Below are 18,057 nucleotides of genomic sequence, written 5' to 3' on the forward strand. Positions count from 1 at the left end.
CACTTGGGGTGTTGGCGGTCATAGAATGGAGCCTGCAGGATACCAGCAGGAAAGACAATTTCATTCTTTGTTGGAAGGTAGTAAGCATTGACGGTCTGTGGGGTCATACTCCACCTGCACAAGAAAAGAGCGAGAACAAGAAAGTCAGACCTCATTTTCTCATCCACCCCCTTCACCCCTACCCACATCCTCAGGGCTGGTTTTTAGACATGCTGGGACCCAGGACAGAAATTAAGGAGGGAGCCTCTCCTCTTTGCCCCTCCTTCGATCTCCCTCCACCTGCCATTACTACTACACATAAAAACAACTTTAAATGACTTCTTCATACACAAACACAGACAGACCTTTACCAAATCCAGAACTGGGAACCCCAAGAAATTCAATTCAGCAAGTTAAATAAAACCAGATATGCATTTTTTTGTTCTGACCACACAAGGGTTCTTGGCCCAGGATCTCCTAAAATAAGCCACCTGGATCCCAAAGCCATGCCAGTTGAAGACCACCTCCTCGGTGCCAGGAATCTCCAAGCTCTGCAGCTAGCAGAAGTGTCCCCGAGCTGCCACCAGCTGCAGAGCTCTGGCTAATGGATTGGAGGAAGAGGACTTCAGCTGTAGCCCTTTGGGTTTCCCCATTAGATTAGGTATTTCTATTTTTCATTTGGGGGAGGGCAGGGAGACAATTTGGTGCTCACCCATTGTGGGCTTAGGACCTCTGCCCCCCCCCCTATTCTCCCCCATTGGCTGTCTGATAAACATATCTCAAAGCCAACATATTCTGGATAATAAATTTAAAACAAAACACTTTTTCTACTTTGTTGTCCGGACATTTCACTTTTCCATCATGTTGGTCCCATTTGGTCACTTCTGCTTTCCTCCGTCTTCTCATAATTCTCTTTCTAGTGGTTGCTGTCCATATGCCTTTTCTCCTCTTTCCTGTCTTGTTTCATTCCCTCTCTACTCCTGTCTTTGAAATACTGATCTTTCATTTTTAGCTCTTCCCACCCTTTGTTTTTTTTCTGCCTCTCCATCCACTCAAATTTCACCTTTCTTTTTACTTTTCAGCTACCTACCAACTTTCCATCTCCCTTTCTCATTCTCTAGCTCTCCCATTTCCTGGCTCACTCCTTTCCCAGCTTCCTGTTTCCTTCTATGATCTATCTACTCCCCATTACCACATTTCTCATCATCCTCTAGCATTCCACCTCTCTTCCCTCCTGCCTTCCCATGGGTCCATCTCTCCTACTTTCTCCCCTCCACATGGTCCAACATTTCTCCCTCTTCCCTTGATGCAGAACAATAGGATGAAGGGAAAAAGGGGATGCTGCATCTTTCTCTCCTTTCTACCCCTAGATCTAATCTAATCCCTTCCTTCCATCCCCAGGTCCAACTTCTCTCTCTTTCTCTTCCCAACTGGCCTTGCATCCCATATCTCTCCCTCCCTCCCTGGTCCACCATCTCTCCCTTTTTCTTTCCAATCACTCTACCCTCTCATCCTATATCTTTGCCTCTCTACTCTAGGTCCACCATCTCTACCCTTCTTTTCCCAACTGTCGTCCCTTCAAGTTTCACTTTCTCCCTCCCTCCCTCCACACCACCCCGCATCCAACTTCTCTCCTTTTCTCTTCTCTTCTCTCCCTCCAGACCATTGCCTCTTTTTCAGGCCCCACAAGTTCTTCCCTTTCATTTCATCTCCCCCCCCCCACCCCCAATCTGGCATTTCTTTAAACCCCTCTCCCGTTCTACTTTTTTTAAAGGCCAGATGGTCGTGGACTTTTACCGATCTGAGGGAATGGTGACATTCGTCTAGGCCTGGATTCCCAGTAGCCTGTTCTTATGGTGGCCAATTCAGGTCACTAGTACCTGGCCAAAACCCAAGGAGTAGCAATATTCCATGCTACTGATCCATTTTTCTTACCAAACTCTTCCAATTTGCTATTTTCAAAACCTCTATTCTAGACAGGTATCTATGCTGTTGATCATAACTTCTCTAAATCTCAAGGGGGTATGTGAAAGGTATAGTTTGGGGGGCTTATGACGTGGACTTTTTTTTTTGCCATAATCAAACACTTTAGAATATGTCCAGGGCACAATTTGGACATTTGGGGCTACACCTATTTTAATAACGAATATGTACCAAAAGATGACCACTGGAGGGATGTAAGTATGCCCCCCCCCCCCACTTACCCCACAGATGTAAAGGAAACACTGCATACCTGCCTGTATGCAGTAGCATAGCGAGGAGGTTGGCGCCTCGAGTGGTGGTGCCTGGCATCACCTTGCCATGTGCCCCTACTCTTCCCACCATGCTGTGCGCCCCTCCGCCCCCAAATACCTCTTGAAATGTTTGCCAATGTGGGCAGCATCTTCCACCTGTCTTCAGCTCCCTTCTGATGTCATGTCCTGGTACCAAAACCAGGAAATGACATCAGAAGGGAACTGAGGCCGGCACTAGCAGCAGGTGGAAGATGTTAACGTTTAAATAGATAGGAGATCTGCTCGAGTTCCAGGACAGTTTGAATTGCGCACCAACAGGAAGTTCTTTTGAGCCATAGCTTGAAAGCTGACAAGTAACCACCTTTTTTCCATTTGTTCATATCTGTTTCCATCTCCAAGTTACATAAGAACTTAAGAATTGCCGCTGCTGGGTCAGACCAGTGGTCCATCGTGCCCGCGGCAGCCCTTAGGTCAAAGACCAGTGCTACAGCAGTTTTGTGAAAGTGAGACCTCAATGAGCAGCGCTACAGTGTGAAGTTCAGTTTTAAATTGGGTCAGACCGCTACAGAAACTTATGAAATGTTGAAAGTGGCTTATGGGGAACATGTCATGAGTTTTGGAAGGTGTTTTGAATACATCAAAATCCCAAATTTTGCACAAATCCCCCCGCAATAACAGTTCTTCCCCAGCCACCTTACGCTCCTGACTTGGCCCCTGCTGACTTCTTCTGGTTTCCTAAACTTAAATCCAAGATGAAAGGAAAGCGATTCGACACCATTAAAGACATAAAGCAAAATTTGACACAGCAACTTTTGACAATTCCAGAAGATGCGTTTAAGCCAAGGGCTGTTTCCAGAAGTGGAAATGACGTTAGGCAAGGGGAGTACTTTGAAGGGGACCTAATGGAATAAATTTTTATAAAATCAGTCCTGGAACTTTTTGAACAGAGAGGTGCCGGCATCAGCCCCTATGTGCCAGCTGCAGATGTCATGGCCATTCCTATTAGAGCAGCCTGGTGGTCAGTGCAGTGGACTTCAGAGACTCTCACTACTACATGTGGTGGAAGGTGTGAGCCCACCAAAACCCGACTGCATCCTCATAAGGGCCATTAGTGTGGGGTACGGATGGGTGGGTTTTGGAGGGCTCCCTGTACAACATAAGGAGGTTATGGTGAGGACTTATTACGTGACGTTCACTGCAGTGCCCCCTAAGATGCCCCACTGCCCTGCTGGGTTGTTTGTGTGGCACCTCCTAGATTCCAATGGCTTGTTTTGGGCGTTTATTTTATGAAAAAGCAAGATAGAGGTTTTGCAGTTTTGAAAATGGGCATGTTTGGTACTGGATTTTTGTGTGTCTTCTGTAAAACATCATATCGAAAATGCCCCTCTAAACTTATGAATGATAGGAATGGGGGAAAGAAATTACAAAGAACATATTCATGTCTACAAAAGAAGCTTCAAAGGTATCACAAGATTTGTAACTGTTGCCCATCACCAACTAAATCAGAGTTAGCTATTTAAAAACAAGCCTTATTAACGCATCAACACTGAATGTAATGTAATGTAATGTAATTTATTTCTTATATACCGCTACATCCGTTAGGTTCCGTTAGAATGTCTGTGTATGACTGGACAAGTTCTGCCATCAGCACTATATGGATCCTGGCCAATATTGAGCTGGTCTCCCTCCCACCCCCAACACTATTTGGTAGTTCCAGACTCCACTGCTTGCCCTGGGCTCAGTAATATGGAATGTTGCTACTATTTGGGCTTCCAGAATCTTGTTAATCTTTGGGGATTCCTCATGGAATGTTGCTACTATTTGGGCTTCCAGAATCTTGTTAATCTTTGGGGATTCCTCATGGAATGTTGCTACTATTTGGACTTCTGGAATCTTGTTAATCTTTGGGGATTCCTCATGGAATGTTGCTACTATTTGGGCTTCCGAAATCTTGTTAATCTTTGGGGATTCCTCATGGAATGTTGCTACTATCTGAGCTTCTGCCAGGTACCATAACCTGAGTTGGCCATTGTGGAAACAGGATACTGGACTTGATGGATTTGCGGTCTGACCCAGTAGAGCTAGTCTTAGGTTCTTATGTTAAGAACAAGCTGTTTCTTGGACCTCCCCAACAATAATGTTCTCCCTTTCCAATCTCCCCCCAACAAGAATAGATCCTATTCTAACCCCCACCCCCAATAGACACCCCTCCAGGCCTACCTGGTGGTCTAGGGGATGGTCCAGGTAGGAATTAACTCCACTAGCTCCTGCTCCTGCTGGCTCCAGATGAAAAATGGCAGCCATGACCTCTAGTGCTGCTAGGGGTCAGCCTTCCATATATGGAAATTATGTAGGTACCAGGCAATATTCAGTTCTGGCATCCATATATCTAAGTGACCATTTTATATTTTATATTGCCAGCCTCCCCATAATTCCCAGCTCCTCTTTGACTCCATCCCTGGCCCATCCCATCACTGTCCAACTTTGACACAGCCGGTAAATGCTGGTATGGCAGCCAGTTCACCAAAACCTCTTCTGCCCAGTTAAACCCTTTAGAATATTGGGCACTTAGGGACAGGGAAATACCTGAATTGAACCACTGAGAAAGGTAAGAAGAGTTAAAATCTTTTTAGCTTTCACTCACTCTCACCATACACCCCTGATCAGATTACCCCAGAAAAGATGCATGGACCTTGGTCACCCCCACCCCACACACATTCCCTGTCCAGATTCCATCACTCCTGTTTAGGTCCCTCCCCACGCACACACTGCTCAATACATGGTGCACAGACTCTCCTCTACCCCAAACCCTTGCTCAGATCTGTGCTCACCCACCCCTGGCTAATTCCTCCACACAAACACACACATGGTCCTGCTCAGATAGAAAATGTCTTTTATGCCTCCATCTCTGTGGATTAACTGATTTTTCTCCCTTCTCTCCCCTCAGGATCCTCACTGGTCTCTGTTGGGGGGCTTGCGGAGCTGGTCTGCCATCACCTTTGCAGAGAAGTTATAGAAGTTTAACATGTTCTGAAAAAACGAGTCCTCGGACACTTCGTACTGAAAGACAGAAAAGAGATGCAGAATTTGTCCCACTGGCTTCCGAGGCCATGCTCCTACATTGCAGATACATTACAAAAGCCCCTCTTAACTCCAGAAGGAGGCTCGGTTTGGACAGAGCAGCGAGGTTCAGACTGGTCACAGTAAGTGCAAAATTAGCCCAACGAGAGAAGAGAGCACTGGCAGAGCTCCTACAGACTCTTCCCCCAAGTGGCCAAAGAGTCCTGGCTAGTTCATCCATAGAGGGGAGGTAGGGATGACTTTAGCACAGTCAGAGGCATAGTAAGGGGGTTGGGGTGCCATGTCAATGGGGACGCTGGCACCCCTCTTCCTCTCTGCCCTGCCTCTTCCCACTCCTCCTTTCGCCATGTGCGTGCCCTCTAGTTGTTCACCGCCGCAAGCAACAACTTCAGCGTGTTCCTCGCGACCGCGTCATCTCACCCGCGTATAGGAAGTGACACCAGAGGGAGAGCCGATGGGGTCATGAGGAACACGTTGAAGTTCTTGTTCCTCTAGAGCAGGGGTGCCCACACTTTTGGGGCTTGCGAGCTACTTTCAAAATGACCAAGTCAAAATGATCGACCAACAATAAAATTTTTAAAAACACAAAGCACACTGTACGCAGAGAAAACGTTAATTATCATTTGTATTCGGGGGGTTTTCAAAGAGGTCAAGGCAGCTGACTTTATGCAATGTCACCTCAGTAACAACTATACAAAAATAGACACATATACCCCCTCCCTTTTACTAAACCGCGATAGCGGTTTTTAGCACAGGGAGCTGCGCTGAATGCCCTGCACTGCTCTTGATGCTCATAGGCTTCCTGCGCTAAAAAACGCTATTGCGGTTTAGTAAAAGAGGGCTATAGTGCAAAATATAGATAGCAAATATAAATTCTCAAAATGGACACATTTTGATCACTAAATTGAAAATAAAAACATTTTTCTACCTTTGTTGTCTGGTGATTTCATGAGTCTCTGGTTGCACTTTCTTCTTCTGACTTCCAACTTTTTCTTCCTCTTTCCCTGCCTGCCCCTTGCCACCCAACACACTCCATTTCTTCCCCCAACTTTTTCTTCCTCTCTCCCTGCCCCTTCCCCTTTCTTTCTTTCTCTCTGTCTCCCTGCCCCCCCTTTCTTTCTTTATGTCCCTCTGTCTGTCTTTCTGTCTCCCTGTCTGTCCCTGTCTTTCTGTCTGTCCTTTCTTTCTCCCCAAGCCGCCACTGCCGTTGTCTGGGAACAGGCCCCCCCAAGCTGCCTTTGCCGCTGAGTTCTCCCTGGACCCCGATGCTGTAACAGGCCAGCAGCTTTCCCCCGATGTCAATTCTGACATCGGAGAGGAAGTTTGGAACTGCCTCTCTGACGTCAGAATTGATTTTGGGGGGGGGGGGGAAAGGAGGGAAGGCTGGTGTGCCCGGCGCTTCTGCAGTCTGGCCTGTTTCAGTGTTAGGGAACAGGGAGAATGCAAAGGCAATGCAAGTCTATCGCAGAGCCTTAGATGGGCTCTGCGATCAACTCACGTTGCCTTTGCGAGCTACTGGTCGATCGTGATCAACCTTTTGGGTACCCCTGCTCTAGAGGTATGGGGGAAGAGAAGGGGCATAAACGCAGCAGTGGTATCGTGGAAGGAGTGGGGGAGGGAAGGTTACCACCGCCCTGGGCACCTTCACCCTGGCTACGTCACCTATGTCCTGGAGGCACATCCAACCCCTCGGGTGTTAAGGATCATGAGATACAGTGAGCCTCCTGGAGAGAGGGAGTGAGGGACTCAGGGGCAGTGTCATAGTAAAGGGGTGGAGGTGGGCACCAACACTTCTCCTCCCCTCCGCCTTCCACTCCTTGCTACCCCTACCCTGCTGTGTGCACGCCTTCACTTCCCCGCCCCATACTTCTAGCTCCTCGCCTGCGTGAGCAGCATCTCCTACCTGCTTCTCATGCCAGCCTCAGCTCTCCCTCAGATGTCACTTCCTGGTTGCGGGACCAGGAAGTGACATCAGAAGGTGAGCCGAAGCCAGCATAGGCAGCAAGTTGGAGATGTTGCTTGCACCGAAGAAGTTAATGAGGAACAGGGAAGAGAGTGGATGCACATGCGCGGCAGGAGAGGCGGAGACTGCCCCAGGTTCCTCCCACTCTCACTGCACCACTGCTCCAAGGGAAGCCCTAAGAGAGAAGGGTCCTTCACCTAAGGAAGGCCAAGTTTGTCTTTGAATCCTGATGGACTTTAGGTCTAAGTTAGGACTGAATGCGTTAAATAGTGAAGAACCCCAGGCCAGAGACCAGCTGCTTTTGCTATTCATGTTGTGGCCCTGCAGGAACAGGCCATGGGGAGAACTCTTGAGAAGAAAGACTGACTTGATACATATTTATGTCTCCTCACCTGTGAAAGGAACAGATTACCGCCCTCCCTGTACCTTTGTTTTACTTTTTTTTTTTTTTTTTTTTGTTCAAAGAGTTTTATTGATTTTACTTTTAACCCTCTGGGTGCTGTAGTTGTTTAGAGCCCAAATCTGTCTCATTTTGGTAACCCTAACTTAGGCTTTTAGGCCATGAAAACCCTGGAATAAATAAAGTTAGGATGTCTATCAATGCCTAAGGCCCACTTAAGCAGCACTAAGCACCATTCTATACAGTCTGACTAACTTTTATAGAATCGCGCTTTGGGCCGGACTAGTCGGGGCTAATTTTTTAGGCCACAGTGAGTAAGTACTTTCCCAGGGACTCCCCTCTTTATACATAGGGCCTTCTATTCCCAGGGACCCCTCTCAAGACATCCCTGATCCCAAGACTGTATCAAGCTATGGTTATTGCCCCCCTCCCCCTCCTGGTTCGCCACCACTAATGAGAGGAGACAGTGGGTTGAAGCTATTTTTGCCCACTGCAAATCTGTGCCTCGTTCAGTCGCACCACTCACTCATACAGTTTATGGAAGAGCGCTGCCCAATCCCCACCCAAGTGCATGTTTATCAAAGCTTTCCTGCAGTACACCATGCAAACAGCACCCTATTCTAAATGGACTCGGACCCAATTGCATTCATTTGATAAACCACTTTATACATGACAATTAAAAGACACACAGGAACAAATGATTAAACACAACATACCATAAATACAATTTGCCGCAGGGTGGGCATGGCACTTACCCCATCATAGACATCGTCCAGCTCTTTATTTTCAAGTATAAAGTCTGGGAACCCAATCATATCGTAGATAGCATCGGCCTGAGGGAAGGGAGAAAAGATAGTTATGGATGGAAGGGAGGGGGCTCTCAAGACCTGAGGAGCAGTCAAACATGGTCTTTAGAAGAAGGCTAAGAACAGCCTACTGGGGGATAGGGAGGTTTGAGAAGGAAGGGGTTGATGCAGACAGCTAGTGCGGACAGCAACACCTGGTAAGTGAGACATCTATGTTCAATTTTGGGGCTGCATGATGCAGAGAAGTGTATCACGCAGGAGGTAACACTGCATGATAATCTGCATACAGAGTGTATTAACATGAACGGCGGAGAAGGATGCAGGCAAAAACAGTACTGGAATTAAAAGGCCTGGTTTGAGAAGGTGTGGAAGGATTAATTGAAAAGGTTTAATGGCAGTTTTTTCTTTTTTACTGTGAGCATAACAGAAAGGGAGGTGACAGTTCTGTGTATAGGTCTGAGCAGAAAAAACTAGTATCCACTCAGGCACTTTAAGGTTGTTCTATGCAAAATATTTGCATCACAAAACTTTAATGTGCAAGACATTTCTGTGAGGCTGGTACTTATCTGCAGAATAACATTTGTGCTGGTTTTCATTTTGCTTGGATATGTGCACACTATTAGCTGCCTTCGGCTGACAACCTTGTACTCGTGCATCTAGTAGGCTTAAGCCTAGGGTTACCAGATTTTCTCTTTTATAAAAGAGAACACTTGATCCTGCCCTGCCCCCGCACAAACCTTATGTTCCTTCCCCGAGCTCTGGGCCGTGTCTAGAGAACCTCCGCGCATGCGTGGATATCGATGCAATGACATCAAGCTTATGCACAGACACCCTCCAGATGCGGCCCCGAGCTCGAGGCCTTCCAAAACCCAGACATATCTCTTCCTACTTGGGGCCAATATACCAATAATACTTCACGACACTCATTCCTGCCAGAACACCTGGCCTTGGTCACACATGCAGAACACAAATAAACCCTATGTAAATACGGGACCACAAACAAAACCCTAAGATGCATTACAACACCAGAGAAATAGAAAAAAATACAGTTGTAAAATATAGACAACAGATGTAAATTCTGAAAACTAACACATTTCATTCACTAAATTAAAAATAAAATCACTTTTCCTACCTTTGTTGTCTGATGATTTTATTTTTCTCCTCATCTTTTCCCAGTCTCTGGTTTCACTTCCTTCTGTCTGTGCTCTTAATTGTTTCCATGGCCTTCTTATCCAATTGCTTTTTTCTGCCCTGTATCCATCTTTCAACCTTTAGAATATTCTTTCTATGTTACTCCTTTAAATCCTTAACTGATGTTGCTCCTAGACCTCAGAAACACCCCTCCTCCGTCCCATAAAGGTTATGATCTCATAACGGGGAGATTCATGTGTAACCTCCTCATCGGTCTTGTATCCTAAGAGTCTATGCGGGATGGTGGTTAACGGCAAGAGTGGATCCCTGACGAAGCGGCAGCGAAACATGTCGGGTCCACCAGCCTAAGTACAGCAACACTTTTGAAGATAAGTACATAAACTTCATTAGTCGTTTTAAAGTATAAAAAGTGTTCAAAATAAATATAAAATTATTGAGCATCAGCCATTAAAAATTTAAGCCTTGACCGATGAGGAGGTTACACATGAATCTCCCCGTTATGAGATCATAACCTTTATGGGACGGAGGAGGGGTGTTTCTAAACTAAACTACACTAAAACTTAATTTTATAGACCGAGTCATCAACCAAGAGGAGCTCGACTCAGTTTACAATAATGTAAAACATAAGACATAAATTTGACAAGAAAAAGTAGACTGAAATAGTTAATTTCCAAAATGTTTAGCAAACAAAAAAGTTTTCAGAACTTTCCGGAATAAAGCAAAAGAGCCTAAACTTCTTAATATAAGCAGTAAAGCATTCCAGAATTTGGTTAATTTAAAAGCAAAAGAATAACTAAATCTCTTAAAGGTTCTGTTTTTACCACTGAGAGACGGAAATGTAAGTTTTAATTTTTGAGAACTTCTGGCAAGATGAGATCTATGAACCTTCCAGTCTAAAGGAATCAAAGTAACAAAAATGCCAAATAGGATCTTAAATGCAATACAAATACACTTCAATTGAATTCTGAGAAACACTGGAAGCCAATGTAATTCCTTGAGCAGAGGGGTGACATGATCGAATTTACTCTTACCGAAAATAAGTTTAGCTGCAGTGTTCTGTATTAATTGAAGTTTCTGCAGACTGACCTTTGAAAGACCCAAATACACTGAATTGCAGTAATCCAGCCTTGACAAAATGATGGATTGAACTAATACAGAGAAGTGTTGTTGGTGATAAAGTGCTCTCACTCTTCCCAGAGCTGAATAAAAAACCACTTTTTAATAAGTGAGTGGTTTTTAGCAATGGCCACGACGGTAACAACTCCAACACTCATAGAATTGTAAAAAAAAAAAAAGGGGGGGGCAGAGTTTTATTATTATTATTTGCCACTTGCACTATAAATAAATATTATATTTTGCTAACACTGAACCTGGTTTATTTGTTTGCCAGTAATATAATTGTCAAAGGGAATTGGACTTGGATTTCATAGGCATACAGATAAATAGATACAAAAGAGGTTTCAGAAGAACAGAGTGTCACCACAATATAAAGTCTGTGTTTCAGTGTCCTAACCATAGTTGGCCATGTGGGTGGACCCTGTAGCCACACACCACAAAGATGCCAACAGATGCAGGTGCGAAAAAGGAACTTGAACTGTAGCTACGTTATGCAGGGTTCCATGTTAGGAATCACTGCCTAGGAAAAGGATCTAGGTGTCATCACTGGGGAAATGTTGAAACCGTCAGCTCAATGTGCGGAAGTGGCTAAGAAAGCAAATAGAATGTTAGGAATGATCAGGAACAGAATGGAAAACAAGGATGATAATGTTATAATGCCTTTGTATCGCTCTATAGTACGGCCACACCTCAAATACTGTGTGTAGTCCTGGTCGCTGTATCTCAAAAAAGATATAGCAGAATTAGAAAAGGTACAGAGAAGGGCAACAAAAATGATAAAAGGGATGGGCCAACTTCCCTATGAGGAGTGGCTAAAGCAGCTAGGGCTCTTGAGCTTGGAGAAGAGATGGTTGAGGGGTGATATGATAAGGCTTGTTTACTCTTTCCAAAAATACTAGGACTAGGAGACATGCCATGAAGCTACTAAATAGTAGATTTAAAAAAATTGAGATATTTCTTCACACAATGTGTAATTAAATTCTGGAATTCATTGCCAGAGAATGTGGTGAAATCAGCTTAGCAGGGTTTAAAAAACGTTTTGACAATATCCTAAATGGGAAGTCCATAGGCCATTATTGAGATGGTGTTATGCCCAGGGGGTAAATGGACTCAGTATAATACGTGACTTCAGCATATTACTGACATGTTCAGAATATTACTGATATGTATCCTCAAGTCTGCTTACCTGAACTCCTGACCTCCAAAGAACAGTAAAACCAGATGATCATCAGTAAAGACAGATGGGAGACTATATCACAAGGAAGAGGCCGGTAACATCAAAAGGATCTTGACCTCTTTTGACCTGGGTGTTGTCAAAACAGATATCAAAAGACCAGGACCAGCTGTCTTACTAAGAGGCCAGTAACATCAAAAGGACTGAGCAACCAAATCTGCTATCTTGACCTCTTTTGACCTGGGTGTTGTCAAAACAGATAACAAAAGAGCAGGACTAATCGTAACAGCAGGACCAGCTGTTTATGCTTTTACTATGAACTCCGCAGTGTGCATCCTATATAAGACTGGGATTCTGACCCTGACAGTAGAATCCTAGCCGTCTACAGGAACAGAAGCCACGAGGCTAAAGGGTCAGTCTCCCGTGTCCACTCACCTATCAATTGTATGGATTCTCCAATTGTGAAGGGAGTGTTTGCCTGGGATACGGTGAAGGTATTTAATTCTTATCATATATATATATATGTATAATAAAGTGTTATTGTTTATGCTTTATATTGTCTGGGTGCTTTTCTGAGTGTTACTGATCATCCCACCTGTCAGAAATTAGTGGCGGAACAGATGGCTTGGGGAAATCCACGGCTTATTCCTAGGATAAGCAGTATAAAATCTATTTTACTACTTGGGACCTGGGTTGGCCACTGCTGGAAACAAGATAGTGGGCTTGGTGGACCTTCGGTCTGTCCCAGTATGGCAACTCTTATGTTTTTATGATGGATTCAGATAGGCTAGAGTGGGAATCCAAGGAGAGCGGACTTGTACGGTCTATGTCTTAGAAACGCAATAGATGAGTGTGACTGTTGGGCAGACTAGATGGGCCGTTCAGGTCTTTATCTGCCGTCATTTACTAGGTTACGTGTATTCCTAATAAAGAAATTCCTTTTCTGCAACTCACAGACACACAATAAATATTGACAACATATTAGCTATTAGCATTTGATGTGGGTAATTTGGAATCATTTGTGTATTCATTGATTTGGACACATGTGTCCTGTATTTCTCTCATTGGGATTTAGACCTGCATGTGATATACACATCTAAATGCAGGTATATGAATGCCCAAATTGCCAATATAGTTTCTAAATCAGCCTTCTAAATGCGTAGCTTAATTTTCTTCCCATCTCCCCACCCAAACCTTTGCATTTCTTAGACTGTGTTCCTGTTCCTCTATCGTCTCACCTTTTCCTTGGCTGACTGTAGCGTTTTTTCATCCATCCACTGTAGAGCAGTTAGTGTCTCTTCAAAGGCTGCCCGGATCTCTCCAACCATTCCCTCTGCCTAGGGGGTAGAAAATAGCCAATGTTACTCCAGGAGTGAGGGGAGTTCCTCCTTGCCTAATCACAGATTACCATTTCTGTGAAGTCAAAAAAGACCCTGCCTCCACCTCACCCTGGCCCTGCTATCGCCTCACCCCAGCCCCGGACCCATTCCTGCCTCCCGCCAGTCTTGCCCTGGCCCTGCCCCAATTCCAGCCTCGTCACTCCCCCCCACACACACACCTTTCACCTCTTAGTTCCCGTTCCCATCCTCTGTACCCTTTTAGTGCTTTCTCTCTCTCCCCCTCTAATCTCACTCCCCTGCGGGTGCTTCTTTTTCTCTTCCTCCCTGCAATCCCCCCTCCTGTGGGTGCTTCTCTCTCTCTCTCTCCCTCCCTCCCTCCAACCCCCTCTCCCTCAGTAGGATCTGGTGGTGTGGTCTCTCTCTTTCTCTCTCCAGCCCTGACTCACCCCAAAATCGAGTGGCTGTCCCCTGTCCCCCACCTACCTCCTCTGCTGAAATTAAATCTTCAGGCTGGCCAGTAGCATCAACAAGTTGAGCCTGCTGCCCCAACTTTGTTGGTTGGGTTCAGAACTTTCAGTGGTCCATCGTACATATCACTTAAAGTTTCAAGTTTATTTAAAATTTTATACTGCCCAATCAGCCTTCTAGGCGGTGTACAAATTTGTAAAAACAAAGGACAAACTTTAGCTAAAATACAAGTTTGAAGTGACAATATGTCGCCAAACTATAACTATAAAAACTTTTAAAAACACAGACAAACAAGAACATAAGGTAAAAGGCAAGAACTACATTAAGCAAAGTAAAAGAAAATAATTAAGGAAAAAACAAGAGGGAGGGCTGCTGTAAACTCAATATTGTTTTCACTCAATTGCCCTTAAAAGGACAGTTAGGCCTCAAAGGCATCACGGAAGAGAACTGTCTTTAGCTTCGTCTTGAAGTTAGTAAGATTCCAAAGAGAGGGGGGCAGTGACAGAGAAGATGGTAGATCTCAGTGACGGTATACATTCATTGGCTCAGCTTAAGCAGATAGAGCAGCTGAAAATCCAGCTAAAGTTGGCTTAACTTTACGTAGAGATCAATATTGAGATTAGTGTCTTATTTCAAAGTCAGTGAACTATGAGCAGGTCTCAGATGTAATTACTGTTCCTCACACATGCAAATCTTAAAATATAGACTGTTGCCCAAATCAAAGGACAGAGAAATAATAGGATAATAAAAGTCAACTATTTCCTAGCTAAAACTATAAATGACGGGTAGAAAACGACAGAAATCCTAATGTAACTTAAGGAAGCTAAACTTTTATCATTTTAAAGGCCAGCAGCAAGATGGGGTTACTGTGACTTTTGCATTGAGTGACCAGAGTGTAAGCGCCCCTTTGTTGTTGGAAGGTTGTATGTGTTCAACAGAGCAAAGAGCTCCTGACTCTCAGAGAATGATGAATGCACTTGTGTGATTTTTAAAATTTTGCATGGGATTTTCCCCCCCCTTAATTCCTGTTTTTTTTCAATTCATGCTTACCATCTCATTCAAGAAATATTCAGAAATATAAACTTGGCTTTCCATCTGTAAAGAGAATCAAAACTGTATCCAATTTTTGCAAATTCTTTGCTTTTCTATCTGCAAAAATTTGGAATGAGCTTCTATCGGAGATCAGATTACTTTCTCAATTAACAACTTTTCGGAAAATGTTAAAAACTCATGAAAAAAGAGCTCCTATTAGTTTTAAAAGTATTTCCCTATAACTTCATTGAGTGTCCTCTAGTCTTTGTAATCTTTGATGGAGTAATAAATCTATCCACTTCTACCCGTTCTACACCACTCAGGATGTTGTAAACTTCAATCATAGCTGGTGGACATGAGAATCACTTGGTAACTTGTCTTTCTGGTGCAAAGGTAGCAGATTGGATGGATCATTCAGGTCTTTATCTGCCGTCATTTACTATGTTACTATGTAATTCCCCCCAGGTAAGATTTTAGATAATTCTGGGGAGAAGTCAGATGTCAATATAGAAGGATGCAGGAAGAAGGATCTAGAAGCAAAATTTAGGCTTTTAAATTGTACACTGAAATGCAGAACCTCCAGGGTAGCATTCTCAGATATGCTCCCCATTCCACAGGCCGATTTAAAAGAATCTCTTAACATGTCTCAGTGTTAAAGGCTTTTGAAGAAGGAAGAAGAAAGAGAGAGGGATTTCCTTTGTCTGTGATACCCCCCCCCCCCCCCATGCAATGAGACAGAAAATCGAGGAACATATGAGGAGAAGCAGAGGAGACAGTGGAATAGACAATATTGATGACCGCTGCTGATGTTCTTTCAACAATTGCAGAATCAAAGTAGTACTCGCAGAGGTTGATGGAAGAAATTGAGAGATCTCAGGTTTACAGTACACATGGCAAAATACAAAATTCTGAATGTCAAACTGAGGAGGCTTAAAATTCAAGATATTAAAAACCCAATACTCATTGTGATGGATGGCGTGTCAGATAAGATATTGGTAGCGCTATAGAAATCATTCATAGTAATAATAGTAGTAGTACCTACCACCCTTTCTCCTCCCTCTCCTTCTTCCCTATCTTTTCTTAAGCTGCCACTAAGAATATGCACAAACCCATCTCCTTCCCTCTCAGTAGTTATGACAGACCTTGCAGTTGGCTCACTGCTTGGGAACAGGGATATGCAGGCGTCTCTGCCCCCACCCCAAAGATCTCTTGCATCATCACCCTTCCAGCCGTGCAGAGCTACTCACTGTTTCTTTGCTGTCCTTGTCAAAGGTGGCTTTCACAAACAGGGACCCCAGAGCAAAGCCCAGAGTGTCATCTGTGTTTGAAATACAGGTCTGCCAACGAGGAGTGCAGGACTGCAGGGATAGAAAGGATAAGAAAGGAAGGTATAGTGTGGCAGTGAGAAGGTGATACAGTCTGCTTGTCCATCCCATCTTCTCCCTTAGAGTTCCTATGTAGAGAATTTCCCGCCCCCGCCCCATTCCTGTAAGCTGTGCCTTAACCGCACAAGCCTCGAACACTTATGATTATGAGGACGGAGCTTGCAGGGACATGAAATAACTCATGAGTTCCTGCGGGGACAGGGAAAAATTTGTCTTTCCTCAGCTTACCTTCATCTTATGACTCCTCACTCCAGAGCGACCTTTCAATCTAGGGAGGTATTTAAATGTCTCTATCATATCTCCCCTCTCCCACCTTTCCTCCAAAGTACAGTATTTCTCCCCATATGCTTTATGATGACGAGGAGCCATCCTGTTTGGAAAATCTCCAGAATCCCTCCCCCTTCTCTCTACTGAAGACAAACAGGGGCTTCGTTATCAATGTGGGCTACCATTAAAACGTTACTGCACTGCAAACTCTGCGATTTTAACATAGGTCCCATGAGATGAACAGTAAAATGGACATGAAGGAGATGAGATGCTCACCTCACGTGCATGTGACCACAAGCAAAGAGCAAAAAGGAGCCAGGCAATTTTATTGCAAATCTAAAATCCAAATGTCAACATGATGCGACACAGCCGTGTTTCAACAGATTATATTGACTTCTGCTGAAACACAGCCATTTGGATTTTAGCTTATCTATAAAACTACCACAATTGTCTCGATCCTTTGGCTTGGTGCCTCACTTTTTGCCTTTTCTTGTGCTAACAGTAACATATCACATCTTAACAGTGGCCCATGTTGGTAAGTTCCCTCCATAGAGAGCCTTCCTTAGCTGCAGGAGGACTTCAAGAAACCCTGGCTCACCTTTTTGGTACCATAAAGTGTCTCCAGCAACTTTTCTTGTGCATTCTCAAAGCGCTGGTCTAGACCCGAAGCTGTCTTCTGGACTAAGTTCCATATCATGTAATTATTCAGGACACTGAAATATCAGACATGGTGGAGGTTACAGACATGGTACATTTCATGTGCTCATTACATGTTCTTCAGTCTTGCAGCTTCATTCCATGTCCTGCTATATCAGCTGATAAATGAAGATTCATAAATAAAAAGATTCTTACTAGCAAGCCTTTTCTGGTATAGCCCCCCCCCCCCCCCTCTGAACTATATCTAACAGAGAAGCTAAGACTAACTCAAGACCAGCTCAACTTCAGGAAGTAGGTGAAAGCCTTGCTCTTCTCCCAAGCTTTTAATACTTCCACTCACTCCACACCTGAACTAGCTCACTGCGCACCCTGTAACTTGACCAGTTCCTCATATCTTATTTAACCATATATATAATTTGCCTTCAATTTAGCCACCCATCTGTTTATTCCCCAAAAGACTAGTATTTTGAACCCATGTCTGGTCTTACATAGACAAACCCTGCCCCTTCCTAGTACATTGTGAGATTCCAGTTGGCCCAGGTGCCTAAGGCCCCGCCCATAGAAGGGGCCTTAGGCATCTGGGCCAATTGCAGTTGGTCCAGGTGCCTAATGCCCCTCCTACGGGCGGGGCCTTAGGCACCTGGGTCAACCAGAATCGTAGGTGTGCAGTCTGGCAGGGGTTCAGGGGGGAAAGGGCTTTGGGGGGGTTGTGTCCGGCAGGAGGGATTGGGCACCCTCCTGCCAGTGATCGCGCAGGTGTTTGGGGGTGGGAGGAATTAGGCACTTTCCTGCCGGTGATCATGAGGGGGTTTGGGGGTTGTGTCTGGCAGGAGAGATTGGGCACTCTCCTGCCGGGGAAGATTGGGGGGAGGAGGTCACGGGGGATCGCGGCAGGAGAGATTGGGCATCTCTCTTGCCAGGGAAGATTCAGCGGTTCACGGGGGATCGCAGTAAGAGAGATTGGGCATCTCTCCTGGCATGATCGTTGTGAGGGGCGAGGGAA

The 18,057-nt window shown here is 44.7% G+C and overlaps 1 protein-coding gene across 3 annotated transcripts in view; it reads right to left on the bottom strand.

The window, feature by feature from the left end:
• The window catches only part of LOC117367208 (endothelin-converting enzyme 2-like), an 86,022-nt gene that overhangs the window by 17,392 nt on the left and 50,573 nt on the right, over positions 1-18,057 (bottom strand). For all 3 annotated transcript variants that reach the window (XM_033959604.1, XM_033959605.1, XM_033959603.1), the window contains 6 exons: positions 16,996-17,110; positions 15,993-16,103; positions 13,144-13,242; positions 8,413-8,490; positions 5,170-5,273; positions 4-114 (listed from right to left, as the gene is read on the bottom strand). In XM_033959604.1, coding sequence (XP_033815495.1) covers positions 4-114; positions 5,170-5,273; positions 8,413-8,490; positions 13,144-13,242; positions 15,993-16,103; positions 16,996-17,110 — 618 coding nt within the window. The remainder of the gene's footprint in view (positions 1-3; positions 115-5,169; positions 5,274-8,412; positions 8,491-13,143; positions 13,243-15,992; positions 16,104-16,995; positions 17,111-18,057) is intronic.

Source organism: Geotrypetes seraphini, chromosome 9, assembly GCF_902459505.1.
Source record: "Geotrypetes seraphini chromosome 9, aGeoSer1.1, whole genome shotgun sequence".
Lineage (NCBI taxonomy): Eukaryota > Metazoa > Chordata > Amphibia > Gymnophiona > Dermophiidae > Geotrypetes > Geotrypetes seraphini.